This window comes from Polistes fuscatus, unplaced genomic scaffold (genome assembly GCF_010416935.1).
Source record: "Polistes fuscatus isolate 324 unplaced genomic scaffold, CU_Pfus_HIC Scaffold11, whole genome shotgun sequence".
Lineage (NCBI taxonomy): Eukaryota > Metazoa > Arthropoda > Insecta > Hymenoptera > Vespidae > Polistes > Polistes fuscatus.
Genome location: NW_025113009.1, coordinates 2,465,794 through 2,485,108, shown reverse-complemented (window position 1 = coordinate 2,485,108; position 19,315 = coordinate 2,465,794). Strand labels below are relative to the sequence as shown.

General features: G+C 36.5%; 1 protein-coding gene across 2 annotated transcripts in view; it reads right to left on the bottom strand.

Moving 5' to 3' along the window:
* Nucleotides 1-1,446: 1,446 nt before the first annotated feature.
* LOC122526260 overlaps nucleotides 1,447-19,315 on the bottom strand; it is a 38,454-nt gene continuing 20,585 nt past the window's right edge. For both annotated transcript variants that reach the window (XM_043649556.1, XM_043649557.1), the window contains exons 2-6: nucleotides 5,417-5,566; nucleotides 3,807-3,847; nucleotides 2,450-2,548; nucleotides 1,938-2,012; nucleotides 1,447-1,793 (exon numbers count right to left, since the gene is read on the bottom strand). In XM_043649556.1, coding sequence (XP_043505491.1) covers nucleotides 1,584-1,793; nucleotides 1,938-2,012; nucleotides 2,450-2,548; nucleotides 3,807-3,847; nucleotides 5,417-5,555 — 564 coding nt within the window. In that variant the 5' untranslated portion in view covers nucleotides 5,556-5,566 and the 3' untranslated portion in view covers nucleotides 1,447-1,583. The remainder of the gene's footprint in view (nucleotides 1,794-1,937; nucleotides 2,013-2,449; nucleotides 2,549-3,806; nucleotides 3,848-5,416; nucleotides 5,567-19,315) is intronic.

Here is a 19,315-nt window from a genome sequence, read left to right as displayed (position 1 = left end):
CTCTTTGTCTTTCTTTTCGTTTAATTATATCTTATCTCCTTCTAACAAGGCATGGCAACTACGATACTATGAGAATGAAACAATTCCTTTTTTCATCACCCCGACACACAATTACGGTGCCGAATTATTTAATTTTTATTCTTTTTAACTACGACACGACGATGATCTTCTCGAGATCGAATCTCGATAATCCTCGTATCCGATATATATGTATATATATATATATATCTCTTTAATCTCTAAATTAATACTAAACGAGTTGCGAAGTGTTGTTGTTTGCTTTGATTTAGATTTCTTTTCTTCTTTTTTTTTTTAATTATCCTCGATCAATATCGCGAAATATTCAGAGAGATTTCTTTTTCTTACGTACTCTCCTCCCCTTTTTTTTTTTTTTTAATCACCTTCTTTCTCTCTGTCTTTATTTTTCTTTCCTTCTTTCATATTCCTCTCACGAGTAAAGTAGAAAATTAAGGATAGCCAGAGCAGGCTTTTTTATCGTAGTATACATATTCGGACATCGGAGGAGCATAATAATAGATAGAAGATCGTCTCCCTCGCATAATTTTCTAGCGAAAATCGACGTTCTTTGTTCGCTCGACGAAAAGAAGTCTTCTTTCTTTGAGAATACGTGTAGGTTTAAATATATATATATATATATAATATGTGTCTTTTTCTTTGTATAAGTGTATATATATATATATGCATGTTCTCTTGAAAAAGGGAGATGAAGGGGGAAGGGGGGAGGGAAAAGACGAAGCACAGGAAAATTGGACCGTACGATATATCGAAGCGTACGACATATATCGTGATCGTAGAGAATCGTTTAGGAGCCCATTTTTTTTTCTTTTTTTTTTACGTATATACATATACGTATGCTATTAGACGTATATATGTATATGTATATATATATATAATATATTTAATATGTATATAATATAATATTATGTATAAATATATAAGGGGCGATGTGAACACATCGAGCGAGCTTAAAGTCGCGCTCGCGATGGACCGTCGCGCACGAAAAAAATTCGCGTCTGGGATATGTGTACGTACACGAAGAGGTTTGCGTGTCAGTGTGCGTGTCTCGTTTTTTTTTTTTTTCTTTTTTTTTTATATTCTTTTTATATATATATTATATCATTTTTGATTTGATTTTATTTGATTTTATTTTATTTTATTTTATTTTTTTAATATTTTCTACCGAAACCCACGAAAAGAAAAAAAAAAAAGAAAAAAAAAGAAGAAAAGAACCATCATCTCTCGGAATATTTCGGCGAGGAATTTTCGCAAACGTCTGCGCGTAATCCGAGGAAAAGGATGACGACGATGAGAGAATCTATTTTTTTCTTTATTTTCTCTGTTCTTTTTCCTCCCCCACCTCCCCCCTCCTCTCTAGAAAAGGTAGATATTCATACGCTCATACGCATTCCTTAATCTTTCTCTCCATTTTTAATGGAAGATAATCAAAGAGAGACTTTGAGATTGCAAGTTGGCCCGAGTCGATGTTCTTTCTCTCTTTCTTTCTTTCCCTCTCTCTCTCTCTCTTTCTCTCTCTTCTCTCTCTCTATCCCTTTCATCCTTTCTCAGCAATGATATGCATAGAAGATCGAGGCTAAGAGCCAGAACACTCCGGATCCGTAAAACCTTGAATCCGTACCATCGACTCCGTTTCTACCGGGTCGTTTGCGTTTCGTTTTCGGTTTGGCCCGTCGTTTGAGCGAATAAACCGCGTTCGACGAGTTTGTTGGCGACTCGACGTTGCAGTAGCTCAGATCGCAGCAACTTATGCAGACCTGTAAGGAATGAAATTCATCGAATTTATAATAATTTTCTTCTTTTTTTTCTTTTACTCTTTTCCTATCTTTCGCATTTTATTTTTTTTCTTATTTTTTCTTTTTTCTTTTTTTTTTAGCAGATATCGCGTATTTTTCCCCCACCTGCTGCGTGTCCACTGGAATACAACCGACGGAGGATGGGCCACATTCCGCACTACTCGCACAGCTTTTGCTCACCTGCGGCAGAAAAGTTTTCAGAGGGATTGAAATAAGTTGCTCTTATTTCGTGGGATAACTTTTAAACGACCCATTCGAATAATTTGCGGCGGGGAAATGTAATGGGATTTTGTTAATCGTTAACTTTTAACTTTTGGGGAGAGTTTTTAAGGCGGTCGAAACAATTTAGAGAAATGTCTGAGAAAGTAAGGGTAAATTGATTCGAAAGATAAATAGATAAAGATAAAGAAATTAAGAGAAAGAGAAAGAGAAAGAGAAAGAGTTAAGAGAATTGAAAATAGTCAATTGATCGATGAGAATATTAAAAATAACGTATTAGCAAGAACGTGATATGTAACGTTTCGATCATTTGGAAAGTGACATTGTCATTTAAGGTATCACAAGTGGAAGTAAAATAAGTTTGATAGGGTCTCAAGTAGAAAATAAAATTTGCTTGCCAAAACGCTGTTCCCTCGGCTATCCAAAATGTGCAGGGATCGGCAGAAGTCACGGTCGCCTGCCGGACATGGCGTATCTATCGCCCATTCGTTGCACATCTGTACAGAAATAACGAGTATTAAAAAATCTATTAGAAAAAAAAAAAACATATAGAAAAGAAGAATAGTTAGATGAAACGAGATATATCGGGATAATATTATATTTAACTATTACGTTCACCGTAATGTTTTCTATATAAATTAGTTTATACATGACACACGATTTCTGTATGGAATTGGTGAGATTTTTTCACGAACAAATCGTACACGGATCGTTAGTAACGAAAGGATTCAAGTTTTGCTCTTTTTATTATTCAGTACCTTTTCGTCGCAACTATCTAAATGCTTGCAAATGGTAAAAACTTTAATGATATTAATAATAATAATAAAAATTGAGAGAAAGAAAGAAAGAAAGAAAGCCAAAAAGAAAAAAAGAGATATTCTCAGGATGCTCGGAAACTTCTTAAAATCCTCTTTTAATTATTCATATCTCTCGTTTCTCGTTTCCTTTTTCTTTTTTTTTTCTTTTTTTTTTTTTGTTCTTTTCCTATTTTTTTAAATTCCTTTTACTTTTCTATTTTATTTTATTTTATTTTTTCTTTTTCTTACTTTGATGAAAAATTACGCGAAAGAACGAAAGTGAAGAATCGCACAGTGCAAAGGAAGAAACGGCCCGTAGTAGGCAAGTACGCGACGACTAGACCAGCTCTTTTGTGTTTTCTGAATGGTACGTCCGAATAGAATATTCAATGAGACAATAATTTAAGCGAGGCTTGGACGGTAATGGACCGAGTTATATATTTCTATACATATATAAATACGTTACTACTCTTTTGCGTATATATATATATATAAATATAAATGTGTATGTGTATGCGTTATCTATGTATTTGAAAGTATATTTTTTGGCGTTCAGTTTTTTCGGAACCGGAAAGGCTTGTGTATACCGACGTGCGCAGAATTTATTCTGCCCCCCCCCCTCCGACCAATGCACTCGTTGCAATCTACTCGGCTATAATTTCGTGTTTCCGATCGGCGATAGAAAAATCGCCAACTGGACCGATATTGGCAATTCTCCCTTGAGACAACTTGAACGAAATGGTGAGAGGGAAAGATAGATAGATAAATGAGAAAGATAAAGAAAGAGTGTGTGAGAGAGAGAGAGAGAGAGAAAGAATGAAGAAAAGAGTTTAAAAGAAGTCGAAATCGATGCCACAACTATCCTCCGATTTGGACGAAATTGTGCCTCCAAGCTGGCACACAATCGAGGTATTAGGGACTCTTAAAGGAGAGTTTAATGGACTCGTCGATTCGATACCTGGTTGTCGCTGACGTTGACGCAAGTGTAGCACGTTAGACCTGAAACAATGAAAAAGAGATCCACCATGAGGATGTGTATTTGTTAGATCATTTCTTTTCTAACATATATTTCGTTATTTTCTATCTTATGAATTTGATCGTCGAAGAATATTGAAAATTAGTTTTTGTATTTTTTCTTTTCAATAAGAGAGAGATATTAAAATGTATATATGATTTCAAAAATTATTTATTCAACAAGGAAATAATTAATTTATTAAATCTGTGTTCATTATACGTGTATGCATATATTTATACATATATATATGTTGTATCGTGAATAATTACTTCGGTAATTATGACAGTGGATTATCTTGAAAAATGATACTAATTGATTTAATGATTTATTTTATAATATACAATATAAATTATCTATTTAATTTGTTTCCATACTGTGACTTATAATTAGTTCACTTGTCATGATTATTCGCACAATTATAAATTTAATTAAATGTTTTTATTTCCTTTTTATTTTTTTTTTCCGTTTTAAAACAAAAATGAAAAATATCTCGTCGAGCATCGTAATTTCATGTTATGGTGTAAAACAAAAAAACACGAGAAAATTGATAGTTAAAAATTATTAAAAAAAAATAACCAATTTTTCTGAGAGAGAAAAAATGAAATCCATCTAACTTCTAAATCTATTTACTCGATAACTGAATAATTAGTTTTACGCATCAGCGTTCACGTACACGTATATGCATATATACACACATACACACACATATAGTGTTACATGTATATATATCAGTTATTAATTTGATACATCACACCTGGTCGTTGAGTTTTCAGCAATCGTGATCGATTCCGTCGTGTTATTCTCGTGCATTGGAGCTTTTTTTTTAATCCTCTCGTAACTAACGCTCAACGGGGATAAAAAAGAGGATCACATATATATCTATCTATCTATCCTATCGTATAGGATCGTTCGAAGCAAATAGTAGAATTTCGCAGAACTCTAAACTCTCGGTTTGGAGTTGAGTTTAGAACGACGAGAGTTGTGCTATCGCCATTGATTCGATCGTTTCTCTTCCACCGTCTCGATTTTCCTTCGACGATCAATCCTTTGTTACGAACCTCGAACTTTCGATAATATAAAGTCGACAGGCAAACTAGAGTTAGGAGAAGAAGCGTGTTCTTCTTTCAAATAGAATTGGAACACGAACTTTGGAACTCAACATTTTTCCGAACTATGACGTCCTATTCTTTACGATCGAATAAAACATTTTTAATGGGGAGGTGGGACATATATAAATTTATATTTATTTATTTATTTATTTATTTATTTATTAAAGAAATAAAGATTTGTAGGAGGTTTTATACGAGTTGTATGGTACGCGGATTAGTGGGTCCCGATCAAAAGGATAAACTTGAACCACTCGAACAAATCATAGATCCGTTATACCCTCCCCTTTTCAGTATTTTCTTCGAGGGTTTCGAAGGGAGTTGAACTTTTCTTCGAAGCAAGCTACTTCTCTTTTCTCCTTCTACTTGTTTTAAGGTTCTTTTCGGTATATGGTACATATGTACTTTTGTAATATACAATATATATGTACATGTATATATACTTACGATAGATGTCCTCCTCATCCGTGGCTATTCCCTTCAGGCCGTTCTTCTGTTTCGTCTCCTCCTTCCCGTTTCCAGATTGGACGTTTCTGCCGCAAGTTTCCGCAGCCAGGAGCAGCCCGACCATCACCCACGTGATCATTCCTCACATCTCTGTAAATAATCATAGAGAAAAGAAATCGTAGATAAAGAGAGAGAGAGAGAGAGCTTCATTAAGTTTTTCTTCATTTTCTCAATAAAACTTTTTCTTCCACGAGTTGTCATTTCAAAAGTCAATGTTATTAGACTCTCTTGTACGTGAGAAAAATTCAATCTTAAAGATAAACGATATTTCTCATTTTATTCATCTTTTTATTTCATAGATCTGATGTTTCTCTTGAAAATATATTATAGTAATCTTGTATAAAGGTTTATTATACTTCCCGTATTATACACTTGGGACGTGTTTTAAAAGACCGAATAAAACGTTTGCGAAATCGTAAAGAAAAACTTGAATTCGTAGAACTTTCATCGAAATTACCGATCGGTAGTATCGTAAAGCTTAACGTACGTTATTGAGATTCGAAGAAAAAAGAAAAAAAAAAAGAACTTGTTGAAATGGTGTAGGTAATGCGGAATTTAAAAATTAATGGAATAAATTTAGGAGGATGACACTCGTTTCACAGGTCCAAACATATTTTTCTTTGGTTTTATTTCTCAAGAGAGAGAGAGAGAAAGAGAGAGAAAGGAACAGGAAGAATAAGATTTTTTCTCTACGTGTACCTTAAAAAATTGAAGAAGCCGCGTTGACTTTGCGAGTACATCTAACTGTGTTAGAAAAAAGTGTAGAAGAAGGTAGAAATTCGGTGAAGGAAAAATGGCGGAAAAATAAAGACTATCGGAAATGAAATAATTTCCGGTGGACCTCGAACCAGACGTCCTTGGCTTTTCCCATGTAACGTTGCTGCTTTCTCTCTTGGTAAAACGTGTATGCATTTATGCGTGTCTCTGTGTTTGACGTAAAACGATGCAGAAGGACATAAGAGAATTTCCTGTTATACCAATGTATGCATTTCTCGATTTTAATCCTTAACCTAACCTTCGCTGGTGGTACTATATTCATCGAAGCATGCATGTACACGATGTTAAGTTAAGTAAGGAAATGGATAGTCTTGATCGGACATTCTAGGAGAAACTTTGTTAGCAAGGCGTGCCGGTTCACGGTTGTCCGCCCTAAACGTGCCCTTTTACTACCAATAAGGAGAGTTCTAACTCTCCTTGCTCTATACTATAAGTACCTACGCGGTTAGACGTTTAGAACATACTAAGTTCAGAAATATAGTTTCTATAGCAGAGAGAAAGAGAAGAAGAAGGAAGAGGAGGAGGAGGAGAAGGAGGTGAAAGAGAAAGAGGTATAATCGATAATACGTTTATCTAGCAGAGTGCAATTATTTCAAAGGGGATGCCGATAATTTCGAAAAGTATTCATCTACCTTATAAAAATTCATTAGAAAATGAGAAAGAAACTTTTGAATCCTTATTTAAAACAAATGAATTCGTTCGTTTAAGATTTTTCGATTAAACGTTAGAAAATTTCGTTCCTTTTACGATTAACCCTTGGCCCTATCAAAGTGAAAATAGTCCATGATGCTGCGGTCGGAGATAGAGGAAACGTCTTTCGAAATGAAACTCGAGCGTATCTCGGTAGATAGGGGAAAGTTGAAATCCGGATCAGAATGTCTGGAGAGAAGGAAAGAGAGTAAAAGAGAAAGAGTAAATGAGAGAGAGAGAGAGAGAGAGAAGACAAGAAGGGCGACTAGTTCTCGATTGAAGAGCAAGTTGGTTTTGGTTAGATTCGTTCCATTCCCAAAATGACTATGCTGGGTCATCGAACATTTAAGATATTCCATGTTCCGTTTCGTTTCTTGGCTCATCCTTGAAACGTTGATTAGCCGCGAAATGAATCTTCCGATCGTTAACGATCGAGCAACGTCCTTCATGTATTTCGAGTGGATAATCCTGATTTAACGATGATCAGAGTCAGTTAGGAAATTCGGGATTTAGCCTTTGATCAGGTTCTATCCATCTATACGTGCTCGACGTCGATCGTTCGAAACTAATGAGATTGCTCGAATTAGAAGAGATCGATTGATTATGATTACAAAAAGGGAATGGACCAACCCCCTATTTCCCTTCCGCAGTATTCGAATCGGTCGTGATTCATCTCGTTTAAATTCACGCTTTGCGTCCTACGCGAGGGGAATAGGGACAAGAGTTTCAATTGACTACTCTGCTCTACGATCGTTTCAGACTTTGACAAATCAAACCTAACTTTTCATTTTTTCTCTCTCTCTCTCTTTCCCTTTCCCTTTTATTCTTTTTTTTATATGTAATATAATACATTCGTAGGAAAATCTGAAAGCTTTCTTGTCTCTTATCATTAAGATTTCATCTCTCTCTCTCTCTTTTTCCTTTCATACATTTTTATTTTTTCCTTCGCGTCAAATTCGTTCGATCATTCGTTCAGTCGTCGGTGAATGCTGATTACTTGTAATAAATCTTGATCGTTGTCACGTCAATCGTCGTTTTTTCTCTTTTTCTTTCTTTTTTTTGAAAAAATACAAGCTCACCCATATCGTATATGGAAGGAAGCAAATTATGCCGAAACTTTTGAGTCCGACGAAGCGTGTAAGAATAGAAAGAGATAGAGAAAGAGAGAGAGGGATGAGAGGGGGGAGAGAGAGAGAGGAAAGAGTGGTCGTTCGAGTAAATCGGTGCACTCGAGCGACGTTCTTTGTCGGTCAATGAGGATATCCAACTTTTAGAATTTCGAACGTTTCTTTCTCGAAACGATTTCGGTCTTTCGCGTGGAACCACTCGTTGTGAACTTTTGAAATCGACGGTAATAGTTAATCGATAAACTCGATCCGACTTATTTTTATTTTCCTATCTAGGGATTATTCTTCATTCTTATCGCTTAAAAAGAATTACAATTTTCTTTTTCATTTCTCGAGGAGAGAGAAAAAAAAAGAAAAGAAAGAAGAAATAAAGAAATATAAAAGGAGTAAAGGTGCGGAGAACCGATTGGGTCTCGTACTAGGGGACCATCATTTTCTCGATTTAGAACGCAAGTAGGGATTTCGGCCAAATCGGTCGAGTGTGGACACCGATGAACACGTGAATCGATAGTTGGGAGACGAGGAGAGAGAGATAGAAAGAATTTTCGATGGTAGAAACGTGCACGGCAGGTTGGTTCTTCGATGTCGATCAGAGAGTTTGATTCTACGAACCGATTGACCTATCACGTGCAGCCCTGGCTCCTTGTATTAGGGTTTCTACTAGACTAGAAAAAGAGTAGGCAGGGGGCTTATATAGGGAGAGACAGACATACAGAGATAAGGTCGAATACTGGTTTCCTTCCTCGAGGGACAAAGATAGGTCCATGGTCGATGTTCATGAGAACCGCTTTGCGGTGACACGGGACGCTTTAATCGACGTAATTAAACACGGCCAAACAGCCCGATCGAAGCTGCTAAAAGGGAAGTTGTTGTCCCTCGTGGACGGAAACTTTTATGAGGATCTGTCGCGGTAAAAGCTCCGAGCCCTCGTGTTGTTTTTGTTTCCGTAGCAAGTCATTAGGAGTGCTTTCACTACCGAAGCTCACCTACGTTCCAGCGAAAAACGTACTTTCGCATCGTGGCTTTTGTCACGTAACGTCCTGCAATTTATCTTCCCGGATAGTGAGACTGAGAGAATGAAAGAGAGATAGAGAATGAAAAAGCATCATATTTATACCGAGCGTGAATTTTTATCGGTTCGTTTCTCTCGTCATTTCGTTCATACAATTTTCGTTCTAATCATTTTTTCTGCATATTTCTTTTTTTTTTATATTTTCGACACTATAATTTAATTTCAACGAGCGTGTATGTATATCATATATCCAGACGTACGCTGATAACACGTTTAAAATGTAATTTTTGTCGTCGTGTTTTTCGAATGCAAACTTTAGCCCCACGATTTGGAAGATTGAAATTAATTAAATTTACGCGAATTATTGTTATTATTATTTTTCTTTTTTTTTTTTTTATTGCATTACGATGACGTCGTCGCTTCTTTTTTGCGTACTCGACAAGTTATTATTGAGAGAATGTGGAAAATGTACGCGTAATAGTAGCACGAGAAACACAGTTGAATAAATGAAAGAAAGCGTCTTCCGTGTTTTTCTGGTTTTCACTATTAAAGTGTATGTACTTAACATTAGCCATTTTATTCGTCGCTATTTGTTATGTTTTTCCATTCGTTCCAAGAATAATGTAAACGTTTGTGCAAACGAATAATGCTCGTATATTTATTTGATTACCAAGAACAATAGGATTATTATTAGTTTGTCGAAATGATCAAAGAATCGTATCTCTAATTTCGTAGGGAAATACACGTCGAACTAACGTAAATATCGAATAATTATAACAACCCTCGGGGATCATCCATCAAGTTCTCCATTTGCGAGCTGTCGTTCGTTTTGAAAGATCGTCTATAACGGTGAAATCGATAGGAAAAGTTTGATGGAAGTTCCGACGAAATCTTTGTCCTCTTTAAAAGATGAAGAAGATGGATAATTACTCGTGCCGCGACAAATAATCACTCGATTATCTTCTTAGATGAGCTCGGTTAAACGAAGATAAACAGTAAGATAGAAGAAAAAAAATAAAATTCAAGTCTTGGATTATAATATTTTAAAATAGCGAAGATAAAACACATTTGTACGATCGCAACGTACATAAAATAATAAATAATCGTTCGATTATCTTCGAGATGAGCTCGGATAAAGAAAGATTGAGATAGCGTGTGTGTGTGTGTGAGAGAGAAAAAGAAGGAGAATAAAATTGAATCTTTAAAAAATAATATTATGGAATCGCTAAGGTAAACACATTTGTACAACCGCAACGTATGCGAAGTATTTACTCACATTTCTCTAATTTAAAATGAAACTAGTAAAATTGGTTGAAAGGAGGAAGAGTGTTTTGAATTTTGAGTAGCTACGTTGGTAGGATTTGGTTGGAAACGGTTAGATTCTCTTCTTTCGACGAAAAAGCAAGGGAGCTCGTTGTTACTCGTGCAGGCTTTAAAGTTCGCGTCAGAGTTTAAACTTCAGTCGAAAACTAAAGCGGTATTCGTTGCCCGTATTTCACTTTGATGCTCGTCGATAATCATCTTAAATGTATGGTCGAATGAATGATCGATATTGGTCGAACCGAGCTTCATAACTTTGACAATAAATATTTTTTTCCGTTTCTTTTTGTTTGTTTTTTATTTTTTTTTTGGAAGTTTTTTTTAATTTTTTTTATTCCATATTTTTTTCCTTCTTTTATATATATATATATACAATATGTTAATTCGAAACGTTTATTTACGAGTAAATAATTACCTCGCGCGAATTTCTCCAATATCGGCTATCGAATTTTACTTTCGAGTCTATAAATTATTCTCCACGATCGAACGGGGAGGATTTACACGAATGTAAATAGAAAAATTGTGATCGCTTCGATGTGCATCGATATTAATAATTATACGAGGATAGGTAAAACGAATAAATAAATGATTCCATCATATACGAGTGAATGAATAATACGATAGCGTTGCAAAGTAATAAATAAACGAGCCACGAAACGAATCATCAATAAGAATTTATCGAAATCGTTTCAATTTTCAGTTCTGCCTGCCGGTCTTTGCCGCACTGTCATAAAACAAAAATCTCTACCGGTGGAGAAAATCGTGCCGAGTTACGAGCTTTTTTCGGTTAAATTTTGTTCGATAACGAAGGCTTATGCTTTTTCCATCGGGACGTGATTTTCCCTGATGGTGCTAGGGAGAAGAAAATAATAAAAAAAAAAAAAAAAACGAAATCAGAGGGAGAGAAAAGAACTCTAACCGTGGGAATGATGATTGATCGAAACTATGTTTTCGCAATAATAATTCGAATATTTTTCTCTCTTTCTTTTTCTTCGATCTATTCGGTCTAGAAAATCGATAACGTAAGCTCTTTATTCGCTTATGCGGAATCACTATCGTTTGCGATTCTATATAATTGGTACTACGGTACAAACTTTGTATATACAGGGTAGGTCAAAAGTTGTTTTATCGAGAAAATATAAAGAAATAAAATCGATATTGGTTCGTTAGATAGAATTATTATTATTATTATTATTATTATTAGAATATAATTTTTTCTTATTCGATGATATGAATCTTCCAATTGCAGTATATATAGAGTGTCCCGTAATTGGTGTTACTAGTGAACAGAGTCGCGAACAGGAATTTTTTCCTTTCATAAAGAATTATATTATGTAAAATAATATCGCAAATGTGTAATATAAAATTATTCCATATTAAAGTTTGCTTCCATCGAATACTCTTATTTCATAATTTATTATGTATGTAATAAAATTATTAAAAGCATTATGAAATGAATCGTGAAATAAATTGTTCCTTTCTGATTTACAATTAGTGCATTATCATAATTATTAGCACTTACATATCCATAAAATAATATATACATTTTAATACATATATATATATTGTGTGATGCAAATGTGTCGCGTTTCAAGGGAGAAAGAACGGGGAGGAGGAGGAGTCTGTAAATGGAGAAAAATACCTGGGGCTAAAACTCCGTAATTCTACAAATAGATTTTCTCTTTCTCCCTTTCTCTTTATCATTCTCTTTCACCTTTCTCTCTCATTCTCTCGTTTCACAACGCTTTCAAAAGATGCTTTCTTCGTCTTCTAAGCGAAACGAAAGGTAAAGTTTCGAACCGACAATGAGTTTGCCGGAGTAACGACGTCTGTCCTGGGACACGTTTACGTCAAAGTCCTGTTCTATAAATTGCTACGAAAGAAAAAGATAAAGAAAAGGAGACATAGAGGGAGAGAGAGAGAGAGAGAAAAAGAAAGAAAGAGAGAGACAGAGATATTATAATCCGAGTAAAAACGAGTATCGACGAAAGACACTTTTAATTGTGTTTCCCTTTGAATCGCGTAAGCTTTTTTCCAAAAGTAAAATAAATAAATTGATAGAAAGAGAGACAGAAAAGAGAGAGAGAGAGAGAAAAAGAAACGAACGAATAAACGAACGACAAATGGTGTCTTTTCCCATCAACCTTTCAAAGCAAAAAATTCCAGCGAAATATAAAAATGTGTGGATAATATTTTGGAATATTCAGTTATTTTTCGAGCTCTCATCTTTCCCTCCCTTCTCTTTCGCGGTGAAACAATGAAATACTACTCGTTTAAGTTGATTAGCGAGAGATGTAAACGCGTTTCTCGTCCGAGTGTGGTAATTAAAATGGAGAAGTATAATTAAAATGATCCGCATTGAAAAAAAGAGAGAAATGGTAGATGAACAAAAATGAAGAAAGAGATGGAAACATATAGTAATATTCGCGTTGGGAAAAGGAAAGGTAGTAAGTAGCTTTGGAGAAAGAGAGAAAGAGAGAAAGAGAGAGAGAGAGAGAGAGAATAAGAGAGACGTAAAAAAGGGAGAAGAATTTCGAGGATGTTCTATCTTCGTGGTTACTTGCAGTTTAATTCGCTGGAAAGTGATTCTATCTTTATCTCTATCTTTATCTTTTTCTCCTTAATTAACCTTCCGAGCGTAGAGCGAATTTAATGGCTCTCGCCAATCTTCCTTACGAAACATTGAAAATTAATTTGTTCCCGGTTAGTTCATAGATGGAAAGAAAAAAGGGAAAAAGTAAGTCATCGAAAAAAATTAATGTAAGTAGGGATTAAAAAAAAAGGGGGTATTTCGGGTTGGTATATAGAAATGTATGTCTATGAAACGAACGTGGATATATGTATATAAAGAATTACCGTGTACAGAATCGAGGTGTTGCATTGTCTGTGCCACGGCTAATTACTACGACCCAAGGCCGATTAAGATTTAATCCCTCAATGAGAATATACGAGAGGGAAATGGATTTTCCAAGTTTTCACGTAGTGCCGATGGCGGTTGGTTTAAATTTGAAAATTTAGCGAGTATCCCGCGAGGGTCTTCTTAAACAGAGAAAAAGAGATAGGGAGAGAGAAAGAGAGATACATATAGTTAGATAAATTTAGAAATAAATAAAACGTGCGTACGAGAGGGAAATTTAATAAATTTATTGTATCTATTTCCGTTGGCATTGTCAAGGGACTCAAACAAGTTGATTAATACGCGTATAGGAACATATTAACACGATAATTAAAAGGCATACCGAATTGTATTGCTACAGATATGAAAATGTATATATATGTATATATATATATATATAAACGTTCGAACGATAAGCCGATGAGAGAGGCCAAACCAAACTCCACATTTAGTAAAAGAGGATGCGAATTCTCGCGGCTTTGCACTAGTTGTACGTTAATGTAAATCCGAATATGAGAGAGGAAGAGAGAGAGAGAAATAGGGGGTGGGAGTGGAAAGGGGGCCGGTCGGAAGCTTATAGGATGTATCAGAAACGGACGATCGCGTGCAAAGGTAAATACAAGGCGCGAATGCGAGCTATTACGAGCGATGAAGCGTGTTCTGTAGATGCACATCAACGAGATGGAAATACCTTACCGATGTTGAAACATCCTTTACATGATACAAGCCACGCGCGTTTATGCGAAAATGATTGGAAAGATTTTATATGGTTTTTTCTTCGACTATTCAAGCTTCTTTTTTTTTCTTCTTCTATCTCCTATCTTTTCTTTTTTTTTCTCTCTCTTCCCTTTTTTCTTCCCTCACATTATTTTTTCATAAATCTATGAATCTCGAGAATCGTTCGTATATATATGAATTGCTATTGTTGAATTATTTTGTAGAAATAATTTGTGTGTACAATTTTTGTAATATTCAAAAGGAATGGAATGTTTTCCGTTCGTTGTTTAACGCGTTGAAATAAAATGTAAATCGTAATATCAAAGAACTACTTTCATGCTTTGTTTCGAAAACTCGTATATACGTGCAAACTTTGATAAACCGTATATGATAAAAATAACTTACTTGGAGATATAAAAGTGGATAGGACAGAGACACAGAGGAGGATAAAGGAGGATAGAAAAAGTGAATAATAGAAAGGGGAAGAAATATTCGCAAAAAGGTAGACGCCCTGATGAAATATAGGCTAGCCATTCTAGTATGAGATGTCGTCGCGATCGTCGTTGGTGGTGCCACGATTCTCGCGTAAAATCGTTCGCGAATTCCACTAACGTGGGGCTTGTACCGTACCGCTTTTCCTACTACCCTTTTCTCTTTTCACTTTCATCCCTCTCTAGACCACGAGTCGCGTTACTCGTGTACCCCCTCTTCCTCTTCCTCTCTCTCTCGCTCTTTTAATCTTTCTCTTTCTCTAACACACGTTTTCAAAGTCCCTCCTGCTAGTACGCTCTTTTCCTTCGCGAAAGAGAAAGCTTTTTTCAGCGTAGCATTTCCGTGAACGACGCCGACACCGACGCCAACGATGCCGACGACGATGCCGACGACGACGACGACGACGACGTCGGGCAATGTAGACGTCTGGTAACGTCGGTTGCTTGATGGAATGGGCGGGAAACCGAGCGAAGAGACGAAAAGGAAAAGGATGGGGGTGTTAGTAGGCTTGTGGTATATATGATGTAGCTTGTCATAGAATTTTTCTCCGCGTCGCGTCGCGTCGCATCCACTCATGTTTTCCCTCTCTTCGACAGTGAACGATGCTGCTCTCCTCTGTTCCTCTCTTCTGTTTTGCACTGCACTGCACTGTACTGCACTGCAGTGCACTGTGCTGTACTCTTCTCTTCTCTTCTCTTCTCTTCTTTTTTCTACTCTACTTTACTCTACTCTACTCTACTGTACTTTACTCTACTTTACTCGAACGACATTAGGCTCCTTCCGGATACACAAAATGCTTTAACAATAGTAAAGTGAAAAAGTTTCTAACGTTTTTCTCGTCCGCTTTTATATAGAGTCACATCGCTATTCCCTTTCGAGTGTCCCGATATTTGGCTAGTAGGATTATTTCGCTAGCGGCGTGTGTTATTAACTCGATAGGCTTAGGGTTGCTACACGCAGTTAGATGAAGCGAGATATAATAGTGTCTTTCATCTTCTATCCATCCCCGCATAACTCGGCGAACGTTATTATCGTTATTATCGTCGCTGCTTATCGGCCAGCGTTATAGGATAGAGAATAGAGTATTATCTCGTAGAGTAGCGAGAGAACGTAGTTGCTCGATTTTACGGAGCGTGAGTTAGACGAGAACCCCGGATTAGAGACACGCGTGGAATTTTGTTCGGAGCTTTGACGAAGAGAGACAGAGAGAGTGAGAGAGGATAAATTGGAAAATGGTCGAAAGAAAATTGGAAGAGAAAGGGTTACGGAATGGACAATGGTCGTTGTTCGTGTTGTTATATTTAATAGGACAATAATTTTGCCTTCGCGAGAGACGCCAAGGGTACGATTTAAAAAGCATTAAATGAGATTTTCCTTTCCCCTTTTTTCTTTCTCCTTTTTTTTGTCCCTCAGTATTTCTCTCTTTTTCTCTCTTGATGAGATTTTTGTGACGTCGCGCCTAAGGGCCAACTTGTTCCAGGTGTTCTGTAATAAGATGTACCCCACTTTCGTCACCTCTTCCTCTCGTCTCCTCTTGAATACTCTCGAGTTTGAACTCGCTTAACGTTCTCACGCCTGTTAATTATACACTTAGCAACTTTGCTTTTATCCCGAGCTCCACTTATTCACGAAGCGGCACTAAAGGACGATGCGTCCTCGTAGTTAGGACCGTACTGTACAGGACGGTATAACGCGAGTTTATTCCCTTTTAGTCGACATTTTTGTCGTCTTCGATCGTCGTCCCGCTTGGTTAACTTAAGTAGTACGAGTCAGTAAGTTCTCATTTACGGTCAGACACTTTGAAGTAGTAAAAGCTGGACGCGCCCATATAAATATTAGCTTGTCTCATAAGTTCTTTCCCCACGTCACGTTATCTATGATTTAACACGGTAAATCAACTTTAAACGACAAATATCTCGTCTATTGAAGTCGCATAAAAATTAAAAAAAATAAAATAAAAAAAGAAAGGAACTTATGGGACAACCTAATACATATACACATTTGTCTGACATTTTTAAGTAGTACAAGTCAATCGTTTATATCCGATCAGACGTTAATGTTTCATGCTTTGCAAATGACCGAGCAACCAAACGAAACACGATTTATGATTCTCTCTCTCTCTCTCTCTCTTCTCTTTTCATTCCTCTTTTGATTTGTTTCTTTTTTCTCCTCTCAATCTCACTCACTCTCTCTCTCTCTCACTCTCTCTCGCGGATAGGAGTCGCATACATATATTTCTATACGTTTATTTATGAGTTGAACGAGATTCGAAGAACCGTCACGGTGCTCGTAAATCTTTGTAACATTTTTCACCGAACTCGTACTTGCACTATAACGTGTCCGCGATAAAGCCGATCTATCTCAGCTTCCCATATCTGATTATACCGACGTATATATATATATATATATTTCGCGAGGTTTCTTCTTTACCGTTTTCACAAAGTGCTGCTGTGGTCCACTCTAGACGACGAGGACGAGGACGAGGACGAGGACGAGGACGGTTATTCTTCTTTTGCCGAGAGAAAGACGATATCGAGAGTTTCTGCGAGTAGTTCGATGAATGCCACTGTGTATCTCTCGATGGAGAAAGAAAAATGGCGAGGAATAGAAAAAAAAAAAAGAAAGAGAAAGAGAAAGAGAGAGAGATGGAGAAATGGAGAAATGGAGAAATGGAGAAATGGAGTTAGAAAGAGAATACATTTTTCGTGGACGGATAAAGGATAGAGTAGTAATAGTAATAGTAGTAGTAGTAGCGGGCAAACGAAAAGAAAATAAAAGCGGACACGGACGTCAAAGGAGGACAAACTTTTCGTATCGAAGCTTTTCGGACGAATTAACGAGGCCTCAAAAGCAACCGACTTTCGGATATTTTGCTGTTCATCGATCGTACGAAATACACCTCATAGCAGTGTAATAGTAATAGTAGTACAGGAGTAGTACTACCTTTATTCCCGATGTTATACCCTTCCCTTTCTTTTCCTTTTTCTCTTTCTTTCTGTTTCACCATCGACGACCAAAAGGAACATTTTCTTTCCTTTTTATTTTATTCCTCCCCTTCCTCTTTCTCTCCTAATTTTTCTTTTTATTTCAACGGAAGGAGACACTAAAGTACTGTAACTTTATTTTTTTTCGCTGTATCGTTGGCGCTTTTGAACGACCGACGAGAATTTGCAGCAACGTCGGTTTTCCGCTGGCTATGAGAGAGAGAGAGAGAAAGAAAGAAAGAGAAACAACATTTCCGAGGATACATTTCGTTGAATTAATCGCTGGCGCGTACGACAACGGACTAAACGATGGAAGAAAGTTAATGCTAAATATCGAACGAAGCGTTTTGTCGCGGAAGCAACGCGCGGAAACTCGATAACGAATGTAAAAAGTACGACGAAAGTTTTAGCTTACTCGGGATGCGTTATCCCTCTTTTTCATTCTTTCTCTCTTTATCTTTCCCCTATTCTTTTCCTCATTCCCGTTTTCCTAGTTCTACTCGTAAAACGTTGCTACAAGTTCTACGGTAGGTAGGTAGGTAGGTAGGTAGGTAGGTAGGTAGGAACGTTCGTATAATAAATTAAACCATTAGGGGAGTGCACGCGCGATAAAGCAGAGTTCAAGCTCGCGTTGCAACGTTTTGGTATTTCGAGAAATTTCGTCGAGCAATAGGATGATTTGAAATCTCTTTCTCCTTCTTTTTTTTTTACCTCCCTTCCTCCCTCCCTCTCTCTCTCTTTCTCTCTCTCTGTTTCTATTTCTCTTCTATCTTTCATATTTCCCCGTGTTTATCGACTTTCCATTTTTCGTTCTCCACCGAGGCCATTGTTGGTAATAGCTGGCCCGTTAAAATAGTATGGCGCTGTTGGCACGAATGGACACACAAGGCTCGTAGAAAAAAATTTCGTGAGCATTCGTTGTTTTAAAATCGATCAGACAAAACGTAACGCTAGTAGATAAATAGAATGGAAAGGAGCGAAAGATTAGAAAGAAAGATAGAGACAAAGTTCGTTCGTTCTTTCGTTCGTTCGTTCATTCGTATATTCGTTCATTCGTTCGTTCATTCGTTCGTTCGTTCGTTCGTTCGTTCGTTTGTGGCACCAACTCTAGTAGGGGTATGAAAAGATAGGAAGGAGAAAAAAATGGAAAGGGCAAAAAAAATCCACTGGAGGACTTGGATGTTCGACGGTAGAGAAAGTTTTCACTGTAGAGCTCTCGACCGACTAACGACCATCGAAACCATCTGCCTCTGGGATATATCTCCCGAGTGCATCGATCTCTTCCAACCCTACACCCACCCCCATCCCCCTCCCCTCCCCCATCGCGTAAAAGAACCACCGTTCTCGGTACCTTCGAATAAATACCAAAAGAATTTTACCCCCGAACCGAAAAGGTGACTCGCGAATAATTATCCCTCGTAGTTTCTATTATCTTCGTCAAAGGTTCTTTTTTTTACAATTTCATCCAAATTCGATATATATAATTATTATCGATATATAAATAATATATTCGATATTAAATTCATGCGTGTAACGTTCTTTCGTATAAATATACCATTTATTTTTCGTTTTTTTCTTTTTTAGCTATTTTATGGTGTTTTTCTACTGTATGATGAAAAACAAAAACAGAACGGAAAGGAAAATACCAAATAATTATATAGAAAATATAAAGAATAATAACGAACGAAAATGAATACCAAAATTATTTAAAACAAGTTAAACGATCTTACTTTACTCAATCTTCTCCACTATTCCAAATGGTTTCTCTCATTCGTCAGTAACGGTGGTCTAATTCAAGCGGCTTATTAATTATGCATGATCTTT